The following is a 19,125-nucleotide window of genomic DNA, read 5'->3' as shown; positions in this document are numbered from 1 at the left end:
AAGGAAACATGTTTAGTATAAAGATTCTCTGATTCATCTCACAGAAATTCTGATTGGGTAGGTCACAAGATTGGATGACAGAATCTTTGTATCAAACAGCGGCCTACATGACCTGGGGGAGTCACCTGTTTTGAGAACCCTGGGCAAAAACTGTGTCCTCTGTAGCTGAAGAGTTCTCTATCTGGGATACTGCCCCCATTATGTCTTCGTATTATAATATGTTCATAGAAAAATAGCTTCTTGAGGATGAAAGAAGTTATCAGGGTCAATGAGCATAGTTTTCCAAACCAGAATGAAACTATGTGGTCATAATTTATTTAGTTTGTCACAAGAAAAGGGAGAGAAGAGGGAGTCACATGAGGGAGCTTGTGGCAGTAGAAATTTTACCTGGGGACTAGGGATGGGGTGCTGAAAAATGCAGATGGGGATCACTTACTGACATATTATTTGTTGAAGAAAACTGTCTCATCCTTTAAATCTACATATTGTATTTCCATTACAATCTTAAATCCCAGAGAAGCTGATGAAAGTTAAAGAAACACTTCTTTTATTTTCTGCTAACATTGAAACATAAAGGCCAATATTGCTTTTCACACTGAAAAAAATGCCAAGCCTGAGCTTTTATTTAAGGATTCTATTTCTTGATCCTCTAACAAACATTTTCAGCAGTGCAATCAGTTTGATGTGTCGTTAGAGAAGATTATATATGGATTTTTAGTTTACGTCAGCCCTGCTAGGACTACGTGAAAGCTCCAGTTCTTCTGGGCTTCACTGATGAAGGAGTGAGTCAGGGTCTCAGGCGGGTGCCTCTCCATGAGACACCAGTATTTCACCCACCATATTTCCTTTCACCTCTCCACATTAATAAAGAAATGCTAATGGGAGACCATTTGATGCCATGGACAATTGTATTTGGAGCCAGAAAACTATGTCATGTGTGTGCAAACTCTGCTATATGCTTGCAGTGGGAATTGCATAAATTACAGCCTCTTTAAGGCAATTTTCTTTGCTGCAAGAATGAGTGTAATGCCCACTTCATAGAGATTTTGCTGTCAAATAATCCTTATACACAAATGCTTTGTAAACTAGGAAATGTCGTACATGCTAGTGGTATTTTTTAATATTGTATGAGTTTCATTAATAGACCAACAGGATTCTTGTATAGAGACCTGGAAATCTGAGCCTGATGCATTGTCAGCAGTCAGTTCATGCCTCCTCAATGAATGTTGAACCTGTGCTTAATGAGAGAAAGTATATGGGTTTGAAATAAACATGTTAAATCCTTTATAGAGAGAAAGATACCTTAGGCAAAAAAATGAACCCAGTATTTACTTTGCAGAAACTGTATTTGCTTTTTTGCAGATATGTGGGTAAGAAGTTGCTAACATTCTCAGACATTGAAATCCGTTTTCTCTACTCTGATGAAGCTCTCTATTAATAAGATTACTGTATTAATGGCACATGTAAAAGGTCAGAAAGACTTAATGACATTTCAGATTCACTTTATAGTTTATCCATGGTAACAAAAATTCTCATTTTAACTACATTCATTGTAGTTTAATGCAAAATAAGAAAAAATAAGCCTGGCATAGCTTTAGGAGGATATTTCAGTGTGAAGGGAGTGCCTGTAACATTGGGTGATGAAGAGGGCTACAAAAAGGCAGAATCTTCCATCTGTGCCTCTCAACTACATGCCTGGACAACTGCAAGCCTAGCAGATATCTTTTATTGGGTTGTAGAAAAGTATATGTTTGCCCCAGGCTGAAATAAAAGTATAAACTCAAGTATTTCCAGATTCTAAGGCATTATTTTATTATCAGGCTGATTTCTTAAAACCTATAGAATCCATTTATTTTAAGACCTGGGTGCTAGGGAAATAATTATAGGCAGACATAGTCACTGCTCCTGAGGAGCTTCTGTTTTCGTGGGGAGGACGGGCACATTCATGGACAGTTACAGGGCAGTGTGCCAAGCCCCAGTGTGATGGGACACCTGCCTGTCCTGGGGAGGGATGATATGGAAGGCTTGTCACAGTGAATGGTGTCTGCTCTGGGACCTGAAGCATCCAGAGGCGTTAGAGTTCAAGGACCTGTAAGAGTTGATTCCAGAAGATGAGGTGAGCTAGTCAGGTGCTGCTGTCAGAAATGTGAAACTTGAGGGTGAGGCAACTGGTGTGAAGATGACAGAAAAGGAGATGCTGGGAACAGAACTGCTAACTACGCTCAGCCTCCATTATGAACAAGCACAAGAAGCCCCTGAGAAGAGGGTGGAGGTGGAGCAAATGCTAAGAGAAGCAGAGCAGCCAGGAGAAAGGCATGTAGCCTTCATGGAAGGATGCTGCCTTTCTTTCTTGCAGTTGCTTAGTTTTGGTTCCCTAAGAATCTTAGTTCTACTCTGAGTTTTCTGTCTTTGAATTCTTCTGGGAATTTTTTTAAAAATCCATAAGTTATTGGGGTACAGGTGGTATTTGGTTACATGAGTAAGTTCTTTAGTGGTGATTTGTGAGATTTTGGTGCACCCATTATCTGAGCAGTATACACTGCACCATATTTGTAGTCTTCTATCCCTTGCCCCCCTCACACTCTTCCCTCAAGTCCCCAAAGTCTGTTGTGTCATTTTTATGCCTTTGCATCCTCACAGCTTAGCTCCCACATATCAGTGAGAACATATGATGTTTGGTTTTCCATTCCTGAGTTGCTTCACTTAGTCTCCAGTCTCATCCAGGTCACTGCAAATGCTGTTAATTCATTCCTTTTTATGGCTGTGTAGTATTCCATCATATGTATATACATTTTTTTTCTTTTTTTTTTTTTTCCTTATCCACTTGTTGATTGATGGACATTTGGTTGGGTTGGTGCCACGATTTTGCTGTTGTGAATTGTGCTGCTATAAACATACGTGTGCAAGTATCTTTTTTGAACAATGACTTATTTTCTTCTGGGTAGATACCCAGTAGTGGGATTGCTGGGTCAAATGGTAGTTCTACTTTTAGTTCTTTAAGGAATCTCCACACTGTTTTCCATAGCGGCTGTACTAGTTTATATTCTTACCAGCAGTGTAGAAGTGTTCCCTGTTCACTGCATCCACACCAACATCTACTGTTTTTTGATTTTTTGATTATGGCCATTCTTGCGGGAATGAGGTGGTATTGCATTATGGTTTTGATTTGCATTTCCCTGATCTTTAGTGATGTTGAGCATTTTTTCACATGTTTGTTGGCCATTTGTATATCTTTTGAGAATTGTCTATTGATGTCCTTAACCCACTTTTTGATGGGATTTTTTTTTTTTTGTCTTACTGATTTGTTTGAGGATGGGTTTCAAGATTTAAAGCTCCTTTTAGCAGTTCTTGTAGTGATGGCTTGGTAATTGCGAATTCTCCCAGCATTTGTTTGTCTGAAAAAGACTATTTTCCTTCATATAAGATGCTTAGTTTTGCTGGATGCAATATTCTTCGCTGATAATTGTTTTGTTTGAGGAGGCTGAAGATAGGGCCCCAATTCCTTCTAGCTCGTAGGGTTTCTGCTAAGAAATCTGTCAGTAATCTGATAGGTTTTTCCTTAAAGGTTACCTGGTGCTTCTGTCTCACAGCTCCTAAGATTCTTTCGCCTTGACTTTGGATAACCTGATGACAATGTGCCTAGGCAAAGATCTTTTTGCGATGAATTTCCCAGTGTTCTTTGTGCTTCTTGTGTTTGGATGTCTAGATCTCTAGCAAGGACATGGAAGTTTTCCTCGATTGCTCCCCCAAATACGTTTTTTAAGTTTTTGGAATCCTCTTCTTCGTCAGGAACACTGATTATTCTTAGGTTTGGTCATTTAACATAATCCCAGACTTCTTGGAGGCTTTGTTCATATTTTCTTACACTTTTTTCTTTGTCTTTGTTGGATTGGGTTAATTCAAAGACCTTATCTTCAAGCTCTGAATTTCTTCTTCTACTTGTTCAATTCTATTGCTGAGACCTTCCAGAGCATTTCACATTTCTAAACGTGTGTCCAATGTTTCCTGAAGTTTTGACTGTTTTTTCTTTAAGCTATCCGTTTCCTTGAATATTTCTCCCTTCACTTCATGTATCATATTTTGGATTTCCTTGCACTGGGCTTCACCTTTTTCTAGTCCTTCCCTGATTAGCTTAATAACTAACCTCCTGAATTCTTTTCCAGGAAAATCAGGGATTTCTTCTTGGTTTGGATCCATTGCTGGTGAACTAGTGTGATTTTTTTTTGGGGGGGTGTTGAAGAGCCTTGTTTTGTCATATTATCAGGGTTGGTTTTCTGGTTCCTTTCTCATTTGAGTAGGCTCCATCAGAGGGAAAATCTAGGACTGAAGACTGTTGTTCAGATTCTTTTGTCCCACGGTGTGTTCCCTTGGTGTAGTACTCTCCCCGTTTTCCTATGGATGTGGCTTCCTGTGAGCCAAACTGCAGTGATTACTGTCTCTCTTCTGGATCTAGCCACCCAGTGAATCTACCAGGCTCTGGGCCGATACCAGGGGTTGTCTACACAGAGTCCTGTGATATGAGCCATCTGTGGGTCTCTCAACCATGGATACCAGTGTCTGTTCTGGTGGAGGTGACTGGGGTGTGCAATGGGCTCCATGAGAGTTCTTAGCTTTGGTGGTTTAATGCTCTATTTTTGTGCTGGTTGGCCTCCTGCCGGGTGGTGGTACTTTCCAGAGAGCATCATCTGTGGTAGTATAGGGAGGGACTGACGGTGGGCAGGACCCTAGAACTCCCAAGAGTATATGCCCTTTGTCTTTTGCTACCAGGATGGGTAGGGAAGGACCAGCAGGTGGGGGCGGGGCTAGGTGTGTCTAAGCTCAGACTCTCCTTGGGTGGGTCTTGCTGAGGCTGCTGTTGGGGCTGGGGGTGAGATTCCCGGGTCGCTGGAGTTGTGTACCTAGGGGGATTATGGCTGCCTTTGCTGAGTCATGCAGGCTGTCAGGGAAGTTGGGAAAGCCGGCAGTTACAGGCCTCACCCAGCTCCCACACAAACCAAAGGCAGGTCTCTCTCCCACCGTGCTCCCCTCAACAACCCTCAGACCATTTCCAGTCAGAGAGTGATACAAAGCTATCTGCCTCCCAGCTGCGTAAGAAGAGGGCTTGATTATTCTCCAGCCTGTGGAGTCTGTACATCGGATTCGCACCCTCCCCCGAGTTCTGGCAAGGAGGCTTCTCACCCCATTCAAATTGTTACAGATTTCAGCTAGAGATTTCCTTCTCTCTGTGTAGTTTTACCTCCTGCTTCTCTCCCGTTGGATCCCTGTGGTGCCAGACAGGAATGGCCTGTCAGGGGACCCCGCGAACTCCCAGGGCCCTTCTGTTGCTTCCTCTACCCCAGTATTTCTCTTGGCTCTCCAAATTGACTCAGCTCCGGGTAAGTCGGAAACTTCTCCCACAAACAGACCTTCAGCTTCTCCTGTTGGGGGGATGTGTTTGCGAGAGGAGGGTCTCCCTTTCCAAACACTTCCACTGTTGGGGCACTCACAGTTTTGTGGGGGGTCTCCTGGGTCCTAAAGGAGCAGTCCTTTTTCTTAAGAGGGTCTGTGGGTCCTCTTGGGATTGCTGATTTGTTCTTGCAATCAATCTGGAGCTAAAATTCACAATGTGAGCCCCCCTCGCTGCTCTGTCCGCAGCCACATCTAGTCCTGCCTCCTGTCTGCCATGATCTCGCCATACATCTCTTCTGGGAATTTTCAAAATAGTCTCTACCTTTAATTGAGCTGGAGTAATTGGACCACTCATCCTTATAAGCCAGAAGAACTCCAACAGAAAACAATGAGAAGCTGGTCAGAATTGCTTGGCTCTGTTTTCTTCTTTCGTTGGGTATTTGGAAATAGTCTCCCTATCTCTATGGGTCCCAGGTGCTAAGCAGCAAGTGTTCAGTACTACTGATGGGTCTCGGCCCTGGAATGCCCCATGGGGGGCACAGCACTTATCTGGCACCTTCTACTTTGCTTGCTTTTACACGATCCATTCCACTGGGGACTGTCTGTGGCTTTCTAGTGCCAGCCTTGTTTCCTGGAGCTGAGGTCCTGCTTCCAGTCATATATCCTTGTCTGTAGATGGTTTTTCTTGATTTCCTTTTCTTTTGTGTCTTCTGTGCTTGTTCCACATTACCATTATGAGGTTCCTCCGTGTTGTTGCATTCATTCTCATTGCTGAATTGATTTCTATCACATGGATATTCCATAATGTATGTATGCATTTTATCGTAGATGGATATGTGAGTTGTATCCAGTTTGGCGCTATTAAGAAAAGTCCTGCTATGAACAATGTTCTAAATGTTTTTTGGTAAACACATGTGTCCAGTGCTGTTTGGGTGGAATTACTTAGGAGTGGAATTGCTAGTTCATGAAATATGCATTTATTTTGCTTTCATGAAACTGCCTATGGTTCTGCAAAGTGGTTTAATCAATTTACAGTAGTGTTTCAAAGTTCTAGTTGCTCCACATCCTCACTGATACTTGACATGATATTTTTTTATTTTAGACTTTCTACTGGTAGTAATTTTTATCATTTTTATATTATACAATTTCTAATCCTGTACTCATAACTGTTCTTTAAAAATGACATGTGTATTTACAATTTGAAGCTATTACTCTTGGGTGTCCCTGCCTGGACTATCTCCCATCTCTCCACATACTTAATTAAATTCTGTGGAGATTCTAGGATGTCTTCCCTTCATCTTCCATTTCTCATTAATCTATCATTTCTTAGAACTCCATCGCAGTTTGATATTTATATTACACTGTTGTCAACCATGTAACATGTGTGTGTTCTCACCAGCAATGCAGTGAAAATGCTCTTGTAGAAGGCAGAGGCTAGATCATACTACCCTTTAGCACCTAGAAAGGCGCACAGAATAATTACTCAATGTTTGATGAATTCAAGTGAAGTTTCCCTGTGCATTGAGGATGGTAGTGCAGGAAGTAGCTTTCTTTGGATAGTTCTGGAGAAGGTTATGGGCAGGGGAAGAAGATGCTAAAGACAGTAATTATCAGGTAATGCCTGTGTAGGCCTGTCATGGCTAGGGCACAGTGAGGTGGAGACCCTTTGAAACATCAATAGTAATTCAGGAGTTATGAGGATGAAAACAGGCAAGAGTCTGGGAGGGAGCAGGACAGATCACCAAAACCTAGCTGCGAAATGGGAGTTCCCTTATCCCCCTCGCAGGGTGTATGATAGGGGGAGTGGCTCGCTTCTTAGGTGCCCCGCTGCTCAAACCCTTAGCAGAAGCATTGCAGACCAGCAGGTCATGGGGAGCAATTTTGGCACCAACCCCATGGCAGCATCTAAGGTTGAGTGTATACAGCTGCTGAAGCCCTGGTGGGTGTGTGTTACCGTGTGCTCTTTCAGCTTTGCCGTCTGCAGGCGGCTTGTGTTAATCAGCTCAATTAGACTCTGCCTTATCGCCAGGACAGAGGGCTTTCTGTATCCTGGGTTCTTGCCCTAGTGTACCAGAAAAATCAGATCACATGTGGGCTTGGAGGATGGGTTGAAAGGTTTTATTGAGTGGTAGAAGTAGCTCTCAGTGACATGGATGGGGATCCAGAAGGGAGATGGAGTGGGAAGGTGGTCTTCCCCTAGAGTCTGGCCGATCGCCCCCAGCTGAATTCCGTGTCATTCCACCATCGAAGTCCTGCCAGTGTCTGCTGGGGTCTGTTGGTGTGCTCTTCTGCTCCTCTCTATGTCCAGCCATTTGTATCTGTGCTCGCTAGGGTCTCGGGGTTTTATGGGCACAAGATAGGGATCATGGTGGGCCAGAGTGGTTTTGGAAAATGCAACATTTTGGCACAAAAACAGGAGTGCCTGTTCTCACTTAGGTCCATGAGCACAAGCCTGAGGGTGGAGCCCTAGCTAGGGACCCTGCCCTTCTCTACCCAGCACTTCCCTGTCCGCCTCCCGTGTCAGCAGTATCAGTAGAGTCTGGGCTGGGTGGGGTGCTCCTCACCAGTGGTATATTGACAGTTGGCAAATGCCCTTCCTAAGAGGAGGTGAGTGTGTACAGTGGACCCAATGTCCTGCATTTATAAAATGATAAAAGATTTTGTAGGCAAAAGTAAAAGAAAGATCCTATGAGCAATAACTTTTTTATGTAAAGCAAGCAAGAACTGTATATTTCTGCTTGCAGTACCTGATTTTTTCATATGTACCTATCACAGACGTCTTTCTAGGGCAAAGAAATATGTTAGGCTCATGTTATTTCTTAGCCAGATAGGTTTTTGCTGAGGCAAAGAACAGAATTTATGTATATGCTTGCACTTAAAACGCTTTGATTTTTTTCTCGATAAAAATGAAGATTTAGATGTGAAGAGCCACACAGTTTTGTTAGGTGCAATTTGATGAATGCCATTTTCCCCACAGTCTCAGCTTCAGCTTGCCTTTGCCTTTCATGTTTTTCGGCCACAAAACCTCTTTACTCTTTTCTGGCTTATCAATGAAAATGCATGACTAAATTGTTTAAGCTGAATTCCTGGCTTTCTGTGCTGTATATTCCATTTTGTTGGCAAGATATTCTTGTGACTTTCCTTCTGTTCACAGAATTTGTGGTAGAAAATTGGTAAATTCATTTTGGTTTTGCACTTGCTTTAAAAAAGATAACAGCAGGGCAGAGATATTCGACAGATTATTTTGCTTCTGAAATTATAGCAGAAATAAGATGATTTGCTTCAATGTAATTCACAGTGAAAGAATTAAAAAGAAATACTGTAGCCGTTGGACAGCTAGCTGAACTATCCCCTCCACCCCCTACCTCCAGTGTAATTAGCTTTTGGAGTGATTCCAAATGGCTTCTTTGTTTGTCGTTGTTGTTCTTTTGTGGAGTTTTTTTTTTTTCTCTCATTTTGTTTTGTTTCATTTTGAAATAGGATCTTGCTCTGTTGCTCCAGGCTGCAATGCAGTGGCACAATCACTGCTCACTCCAGCCTTGACCTCCCTGGCTAAAGTGATCCATCCTCTCATCTCAGCCTCTGGAGTAGCTGGGACTACAGGTGTGTGCCACCACACCCAGCTAAGCTTTCTTTAAAAAAATTTTTTGTAGAGATGAGCCTTGGTGTGTTGCCTAGGCTTATCTCAAACTCTGGGGCTCAAGCAGTCCTCCCAGCTAGGGCTCCCAAGGTGCTGAGATTACAGGCATGAGGTACCATGCCCAGCTCACTGCACCCTCCGCCTCCCAGGTTCAAGTGATTCTCCTGCCTCATCCTCCCAAATAGCTGGGAATACAGGTGCGCACCACCACACCCGCCTAATTTTTGTATTTTTAGTAGAGAAGCGGTTTCACCATGTTGGCCAGGATGGTCTTGATCTCTTGACCTCGTGATCCGCCCACCTTGGCCTCCCGAAGTGCTGGGATTACAGGTGTGAACCACCGTGAAAGCATTTTTCTTTTGGTAATATGTAAATAACTATGTTGAGATTATAACTTTAAAAAATTTTTGTTATATTTGTTTTTTGTCAATACAGTATTGCACATCTAGAAGACATAAAGAACTGAGGTCAACTTGCAGAGCAAGGCCAAAACATAAACTCAAAATTAAATAATACATTCTGCATAGCAGTTCCGAATGTTCCATAGTCAAGCCATAGGGTGGAAATAAGATAAGAAAGTGTTACTATTGCAATTCTATTGCCTTTTGCCCTAGTTAAAAAGTAGAGAAAGTGGCATGAAGTACCCCACATGCATGCCATCTTCTAGTCTCAATAATGATAACTCCTGGTCATCTTGTTTCATCCATATCCCACCTACTTACTTTCCCTTCCTCTTAGTCAATTATTTTAAAGCAAATCCCAGACATCATTTTATTTCATATGTGTGTATGTTAGTATATATTTCTAAAATACAAGTACTCTTAAAAAAAATTACCACAATACTATTATCACACTTTAACAGTGATTGTCCCCAGCCAATTCTCTCTCTATCCAATCAGTATTTCAGTTTATTCTGATTGTGTCCTAAGTAGTTATTTTTAATAGAGGTTTGTTTGGATTAGCATCTGAACAAAACCTGCACTTTGCTTGATGTGTCTCTGAAGTTTCTTTTAATTTACAGATGTCCTTTCCCTCCTTCTCTTCCCATAATTACAATGTACTTGTTTAAGAATCTGGGCCCTTTGTTTCCCACAGTCTGGATTTTGCACACTGCATCCCTGTGGTGTGATGCGGCATGTTCTGTTGTTTCCTGTCTTTGCTATAAACTGACAATTAGATTTAGGACTTGATTAGTTCAGGTTTGATTTTGTTTTTTCTTTTGACTTCGTAAGTATGATGTGTATTTCCATAAGGAGGACATCAGGCTGTTCATTTCCCTTTCAGTGATGTTAAAGTTGATTAGTCAGTTCCAGGCACCAGAATTAGCCTGATTTAACTATTATAAATAGAGGACCTCACTGGCGTTTCACCTAATAAGTTAAGCAGTCATTGATGACTGTTGCCATTGATGATCATGCCTAGATCTATTATTTCCTCAAAAAGGGGATAATAGTTTTAAAGTCATTTTAAGAGCTGGGATGTGACTGAGAGGCAGAGCTACCCAACTTTTTCTTCTAAGTTTGATGGTTCACTACTTACCTAAAAGCTAAGTCATAGAGAACCTTTAGTGGCCTGAACAGTAGATGACATCAGCCTGAAAGCTCTGTGAAAAAAGAAGCCCAAAATGATTCAATCACTTTTCTGTGGAGATGGCATTCTCAGGCAACAATTTCGCAGGTCCAAGCCTAAAAGATAAACAGCATTTTTTTTTTTTTTGGTCATTTTTTTTTGTTGCTGTTAAATAGCAAAGCCTAAACTTTATCAGACTTTCAGTGTATACTATTCTATTTGTATATTACCTTTTAGTTAAAAATTAACAGAGGGGAAAGGGTTGAGCGTGATTGAAATAGCCATGCCTCTTTCAACCCATGTCTTTGTTGGGGTTTGAGAGTCTGAGCAGTAAATAATCTGCCTCCTGCTCTGCAGCCTGATGGCTGCGGATGATTTTCCTTTCCACCACTGACCTTCAAACAGTAAGAGGGGAGGGGAGGAGAGAACTGAGGTGCTTTAAACCAGTAGCTATTTGTTGACAGGAATTCAGGGTCAACTGATGCTTCGCACTAGAAAGTAACTTGGAAATTATCTCATCTAATGTCTTTGCCAATCCAAGATTCCCTCTAAAAAAACCTGACAAATGAGGGAGAAACTCTCTTCACACTCTGTACTCTTACGGTGTTCATCTGTTTCCTTCTGCCTGTTTAATTCAGTGTGTCCTGTTTTCACTATTGGATTATACATTCCTTGAGGACAAGGAATTCATCTAATTCTTCTGTTTAATTCCAAGCAAGTTGACAAACACAGTCAGATATGAGCTGAAGTGGTGAACACAGATTTCACTCCATCACTACTGACAGTAGGGGAAGGAGCAGAGCTTCATTCTGATTTGTGCAGAGGTGACTGGGCCTTTCAAAGGGAGGGTGAGGGAGTGGGTGGAGTGTGGGGCTCAGTAGAGTCAGAGAGGTGAAGACTTATAGAGCGTTGATCCCTGTAGATGCGATGAGGCCAGCTGTGTCCGCTGGCTGACAGTTACCAAAGTTAAAATTCTGTGCTCCCAGAGATTGGGAGACAGAGGCCTGTCCTTCCTGATGATTACATTTCATAGAAATGGCTCTCGGGTCCTTGACGGAGATGCTTCTGTGTTGTAAGAGATAAGTATCCACAGTCGTAAGCACATTTTTGTAAATGCTGTAAGAAAAGGATGTTGGGGGCCTGTTGTTAGGTGTTGACTGGAGCAAAGAATAAATTCTCCTGACAGCATTTCTCAGGTAAGCATTTTAATGAGGGGCTGGGGTCATCCCAGGGACACAGCCTTATGCTGAGGCAATGCTAGAGTTTGATCGTCTCCTAGATTCAACAAAGTTGCTATGTGCAGTTCTCAAGGGTCTAGAACACTGCTTAATGAATGTATTGAATGAATGAATTTAAATAAATTCAATTTTCTCTACCCCCAAAATGAGGCAAACAACTAGAATGCCTTCCACTTTACCTTAGTGCCTAGTTGCAGCCAGGAAACAGGCATAACACCTCCTCCATCCATTGTCCCTCTGTCCACCTGGCTGTCCTTGTCATCAAGGACACCTGCAGTTTCCCTCCTACCAAGTCCTGGCCCCTCAGTATGTGAGTAAGAGATATTAGCTCCATACCACAAATATTTTGATTTTTTGAAATAACTCAATATAGATCAGTGTATTATAAAAATGATGAAATATTTTCAAATCTACTGCGGGATTCTGGGCACTATTAAGACGGGACAGTTCAAATGTCTCTTATCCAAGGAATCATGTCTGAAACAGAGTGACATTTCTGTCATGTGCTTTTGTCAGACATTTCCTTCATAGCATTTGTTTCTGGTTGTAATATATTTATTTGTATGATAATTTTAAAATATATGTCATGGAAACTGTATCTGTATTTGTTCACCATTAAAAGGTCAGCACTTCAGAGTGGCTAGAACCTATTAGATATATCCCAAATCTATCAATTTAATAAATAAATGAGTGAATGGCTTTCCATCTTCCATTGTCTTCTCCTCCGAGATAACATTGACTGGGTAGAAATGCTATTTAATAAAATTATGGTGACTGAATGCTTACAGAATATCATGGTTCTTGAGCAGTGTTTCAGTGATTCTTCTTCTCTTTATAGATTCCTCACCTATTCCTACCTCTTAGCGTTCAACGTGTGGCTTCTGCTTGCACCTGTGACCCTGTGCTACGACTGGCAGGTCGGCAGTATTCCTTTGGTGGAGACCATATGGGACATGCGGAACTTAGCCACCATCCTTCTGGCAGTTGTGATGGCCTTATTGAGCCTGCACTGCTTAGCAGCCTTTAAGGTAATTTTTTCGAAAATAGAATGAACTCTGCATTTGAAGACAGATATTCTATGCCCATAATGTTCTTTTTTGTGCAGGTGGTCTGGGTGTAAATTGAATCTCCTCTCTTTGTGTATTTAAATGTTTTGTAGCTGGTAATAATATACCATGGCCACTTTATAGATTTTTTGACTGTTTCTACTAACCCTGTATTGATCTGAAGCTTGATGTTTGTAAATGAGAAGTTACTGCTGTGGTTGGCTAATTTTCAAAGTAATTTATTTGATTTAATATAATGATAAATGAAATTGTGGTAAATAACCTATTTATAAATGCTTAAAATGTGGTTAAGACTCTACTTTCATAAATGAATGCCAGAGGTAGTTGGGTCATTTCTTCCACTACCTCCCCCAAAAGTATAAAACTACAAAATTATTAAATACAACTATTTCAAAAATGACCAAAGACCAAAGGCAAATATTCTAGTTCATTCTCATGCTGCTATAAGGACATACCTGAGACTGAATAATTTATAAAGGAAAGAGGTTTAGTTAGCTCACAGTTATGCAGGGCTGGGGAGGCCTTAGGAAACTTACAGTCAGGGCAGAAGGGGAAGCAAACATGTCCTTCTTCACAAGGCGGCAGGAGAGAGAATAATGAGTGTCCAGTGAAGGGGAAAGTCCCTTATAAAACCATCATATCTAGTGAGAATTACCTCACTATCACAAAGAGCAGAATGGGGGAAACTGCCCCCAGGATTTAATTATCTCCACTTGGTCCGCACAACATGTGGGAATTATGGGAACTACAATTCAAGATGAGATTTGGGTGGTGACACAGACAAATCATTTCAGCAAAAAACTTGAAAATGTTTACTTATGAAAAACTGCTACTCCATTGGATAAGATGCTTTTACCTGAAGGTAAGTTCTCTCCATCCTGTCAGATCTAGCAGTAAAAATCCATAAGTTTACTGGTTGGAATTGGCTGGTAAACTTTGGAAAGTTTTACAATTTTGGAAAAATTTGATTTGGGAAAGAAACAGGGCAGCAAAAATTGAAGGGAAAGTTTTGGAAGCAAGAGAAATATAGAAGAGCAGAGGTAATATACTCTCCATGCATTCATGGCTGTTAAATGACATATACACAAGCAAAATTAAAAGCTCTGGGAGACTTATTTGCTGCAAGTTTGTATGCATTCTTCAGCACATACACGAGTTGAGCAGCAGAGATTGGGAAATTCACTGGCGTGAGTTATCCATGTATAACCTCTGCCCAAATCATTGACTGATCACAAAGCCATGTTGGCACAAGAGAGATCCCCAGAAATCCAGGCAAAAGAAGAAAAGGACTGAGTAATAATTTCAGCATTCTGCAGAGAAACAAGTTTTCCAGTTTGAGTCTATGGAAGCTCATCAAATGTATTCAAACAGGAAAACTAACAATTTCAGAAGAACAAAATAGAATCTAGGGTCCCTACAATGTATGACATGCAACACCTAGTTTAACCAAATATTACTAGAAATGTGAAGAAACAGGAGTGTGTGACCAAACTCATTTTTTAAAAAAAATGTCAATAGGAAATGGAATAGAATTGAGAATTCAGGGCTAAATCTACACTAATGGGACCAACTGATTTTTGACATAGTTATCAAAGTAATTCAATGGAGAAACAATGGTCTTTTAAAAATGTAACTGAATATCTGTAAGGAAAAAATATGAATCTTAATCCTTACATTATACAGTATACAAAAATTAATTCTAAGTGGATCATAGCCCTAAACAAAAAAGTAAATTACACCATAATTTCTAAAAGAAAAGGAGAAAATCTTTGTGAATTTGACTTAAGCAAATATTTCTTAGAACATTTAATGTGAAAACTGTAAAAGAAAAAGTTGATGAATTGGACATCTTCAAAATTAAATATTCTTTTCATCAAAAGATAATGTGAATTAAATGAAGAGGCAAGCCACAAATTGGGAGAAAATATTTGTAAAACATAAATCTACAAAGGCCTTGTATCTGGAATATTTAAAGTGCTCTTAAAACGCAATAATAAGAAGACAAAAACTAAAATGGAGAAAAGATTCAAGTGGACACTTCACAGAAGAAGATATGCAAAATTTTTTAACAAATACATGAAAAGATGCTCAGCATCATTAGTCATTAGGGAACTTCAAATTAAATCCGCAAAGAGATACCATTATACTCTCACTATAATGACTATCATTGAAAAGATTCCCAACACTGAGTATTGGCCAATGTGGAGCAACTGGAATCCTCATACATTACTGATGGGAATAAAAAATGATACAGACACTTTGGAAAAATTTGGAAGTTTCTTAAAAAGTTAAACATAAAATTAAACAGCTCTATCCATTTCCACCTACTGAAAAGAAATGAAAACATGTCCACATGAATATCTTGTCCATGAATATTCATACAGCTTTATTTATAATAACAGACAAATTGGGAAAAATCTAATGACCTAACATGCAATTGGACAAACTCAGTGTCATCAATTATTCAGAAATTTTAAGGGACAAACTACGAATACATAAAACAATGTGGACGGACATGGATGAACATGGTGCTAAGTGAAATAAACCAGACATATAAGAGTGTATGCTATATGATGTGGTTTGGCTGTGTCCCCACCCAAATCTCATCTTGCATTATAGTCCCCATAATCCCCACATGTCATGGGAGGGACCCTGTGAGAGATAATTGGCTCATGGGGGCAGTTACCCACATGCTGTTCTTGTGATAGTGAGAGAGTTCTCATTAGATCTTTTGGTTTTATAAGGGGTTTTTCTCCCTTTGCTCAGCACTCATTCTGTCTCCTGCTGCCCAAGGTCCCTGCTTCCTCTTCACCTTCCACTATGATTATAAATTTCCTGAGACCTCCCCAGCCATGCAGAACTGTGAGTCAATTAAACCTGTTTTCTTTATAAATTACCTAGTCTTGGGTATTTCTTCATAGCAGCATAAAAACAAACTAAATACCCTATATGATTCCATTCATGTGAAATTCTAAAAAAGGCGTAATGACAGAACACATGTGGGGTTGGAGGTTGACTATAACTTGAAATAACATTTTGAGGTGTTTTATGCTTTTTTTTTTTAATTTTTAAATTTTATTTTTATTGTACATATTTAAGGTCTACAGCATGCTGTATCAAAGGATTTGGGGAGATGTAGGTCAAAGGGTACAAAATTGAAGATATGCAGGATGAATGAATCTGGAGATCTAATGCACAGCACGAGGACTACAGTTAATATTTTATGCTTTTTAAAATATGACTGTGGTAGTGAATCTCACCAAAATATATACTTAAAATGGGTGAATTTGTTGTATGGTAACTTTACCTCAATAAAGTATAAAAAATGATGAAATATTGCAAATAGGTAAAAGTCTGGAATGAATACAGAACTGAAATTTAAACATAAAACATAAGGACAGTCCTGACAATTGAATGAAAAAAATTTGCATGATTAAAACACCTTTTAAAAATTGAAGTGAAAGTTATATAACATACAATTAACTATTTTAAAGAGTACAATTTAGTGGCATTTAGTGTATTTACAGTGTTATACAACTGCCAGCACTTTCTAGTTTCAAAGCTTTTTCATTACCCCATAAAACAACCGCATACTTATTAAGTAATCACTCTCAGCTTTCCCCTCCTCCATCCCCTGATAACCTTTAATTTGCTTTCTGTCTCTATTAATTTGCCTATTCTGGGTATAGAATATAAAAGGAGGGTGAACCCCAAATGTCCAAGACTGGCCTCAGCCAATTTAGAAAGTTTATTTTGCCAAGGTGAAGGACACACCTGTGGCACAGCCTCAGGAGGTCCTGACTACAAGTGCCCTATGTGGTAGGGGTACAGCTCACTTTTGTACATTTTAGGGAGACCTGAGACATCAATCATACATGTAAAACATACATTGGCTCGATATGGAAGGGCAGAACAACTTGAAGGGTGGAGGCACATCCAGGTCATAGGTAGCTTTAAAAATTTTCTGATTGGCAATTTGTTGAAAGAGTTATTATCAATAGAAAGGAATGCCTGAGGCCAGGCACGGTCCCTGATGCCTGTAACCCCAGCACTTTGGGAGGCCGAGGCGAGCAGAAAACTTGAGGCCAGGAGTTCAAGACCAGCCTGGCCAACATGGCGAAACCCCATCTCTACTAAAAAAACAAAAATTAGCCGGGCATGGTGGTATGCGCCTGTAGTTCTAGCTACTTGTCAGGCTAAGGTGGAAGAATCTCTTGAACCCAGGAGGTGGAGGTTGCAGTGAGCCGAGATCACACCACTGCACTCCAGCCTGGGTGACAGAGCGAAGTCTGTCTCAAAATAATAATAATAATAATAATAATAATAATAATAATAAAATGTAAAAAGAAAGGAATACCTGGGTTACAATAGAGGGTTGTAGAGACCTTGTTTATACCATGCAGATGAAGCCTCCAAGTAGCAGGCTTTAGAGAGAATAGACTGTAAATGTTTCTTATGAAGTCTATGTTGATGTTAGTGCTGGTGGGGTATAATGAGGTATGTCCAACCCGCTCTTTCATCATGGCCTGAACTAGATTTTCAGGTAACTCTGGAAACCCCTTGAGCAAGAGGAGGGGTCCGTTCAGATGGCTGAAGGCCTTACAATTTTATTTTTCGTTTACAGGAGTAATAAAACATGTGATCTTCTATGTCTGGCTTCTTTCACTTAGCACCATATTCTTGACATTCACTGAAGTTGTAGCACGCTGTTCCTTCTCATGGCTGAGTCATATTCCATTGTATGTAATGTAGGGGCAGAAAAACTCCACCTCCATCCACTTAGGGTCCCGCGTATGTTCAATAATTAAATTGACATAAGATAAATGGGCAAAAACATACACATTTATTTAATACAAGTTTTACATGTCACAGGTGCCCTCATAAAGAATTAAAGAGTCAAAGAAGCAGTTGAAGTCTGTTACTTATAAATTGGATTGGACAAAGAATAGTAAATAGTGAAGGTATAACTAAATTATGTGGGGAAGCTTAGAAGATAAGAGTTACTTTAACAAGGTCTGTACATGATTCTCTCCGGTTATATTTCTCATCTTTGAGGATAAGGAAGCTGCGTCTTTTTGGTATGGGGAGGGCATCTTTTACATGAGAATCGTATTTTCTGCTTTAAGAAATAACAAGAAGGTTAAAGTGATCTTTTTGCATCTGCTGTTTTTCAAATGTTATTAACTTATATTCAAGTAATTTAAGTAAATGTACCAGAATATTTAATACCTTTAGCATATACCACAATTTGCTTATCCATTTATTCATAGATGGACATTCAATGTTTTCCTACTTTCAATGTTTTTTTTTCTTTTTGGACTACTAAAAATAACACTACTGTACATATTTGCGTACAAGTTTCTTTGTGGATATATATTTTCATTTCTCTAGAGCATATAACTAGGAGTGGAATTACTGAGTCATAAAGTAATTCAACTTTTAACTTTTTGAAGAAATGACAAACTTCCATAGTGGCTGCACCATGTTGCATTCCCTCCAGCAATGTACAAGAGCTCATATTTCTCTGCATCCCAACCAACACTTGTTATTTATCTTTTGTTATTTTAATTAAAGCTATCCTACTGAGTCTGAAGAGGTAACTTATTGTTGTTGTGATTTGCATTTCCTTAATGATCAATGAAGTTGAGCATCCTTTCACATGTTTATTGGTCATCCTCATTATATCTTCTCTGGAGAAATGTCTATTTAGGTCCTTTGCCCACTTTTTAATTGGGTTGTCTTTTTGTTGTTGAGTTGTAAGAGTTATTTATATATTCAGGATATTAAATCCCTAAAAGATATTTGATTTGCAAATACTGTCTATCATTCCATAGCTTGGCCTTTTACATTCTTGATAATGTCCTTTGATGCACAAAAGTTTTTTATTTATTATTATTTTTTTTTTTTTGAGATGGAGTTTCGCTCTTGTTGCCTAGACTGGAGTGCAATGGCACGATCTCAGTTCACTGCAATGTCTGCCTCTCAGGTTCAAGCGATTCTCCTACTTCAGCCTCCTGAGTAGCTGGGATTACAGGCACCTGCCACCAAGCTCAGCTCATTTTTTATATTTTTAGTAGAGACAAGGTTTTGCTATGTTGGCCAAGCTGGTCTTGAACTCTAGACCTCAGGTGACCCACCTACCATGGCCTCCCAAAGTGCTGGGATTACAGGCATGAGCCACCGTGCCTGACCAAAAGTTTTTAATTTTTGTGAAATCTAGTTT

General features: G+C 39.9%; 1 protein-coding gene across 4 annotated transcripts in view; it reads left to right on the top strand.

Moving 5' to 3' along the window:
• TMTC1 (transmembrane O-mannosyltransferase targeting cadherins 1) overlaps nt 1–19,125 on the top strand; it is a 284,687-nt gene that overhangs the window by 139,290 nt on the left and 126,272 nt on the right. For all 4 annotated transcript variants that reach the window (XM_031650377.1, XM_031650376.1, XM_031650378.1 and 1 more), the window contains one exon: nt 12,674–12,863. In XM_031650377.1, coding sequence (XP_031506237.1) covers nt 12,674–12,863 — 190 coding nt within the window. The remainder of the gene's footprint in view (nt 1–12,673; nt 12,864–19,125) is intronic.

Source organism: Papio anubis, chromosome 9, assembly GCF_008728515.1.
Source record: "Papio anubis isolate 15944 chromosome 9, Panubis1.0, whole genome shotgun sequence".
Taxonomy (NCBI): Eukaryota; Metazoa; Chordata; class Mammalia; order Primates; family Cercopithecidae; genus Papio; species Papio anubis.
The sequence above is the reverse complement of the archived record's forward strand: the minus strand, read 5'-3'. Positions and strand labels throughout refer to the sequence as shown.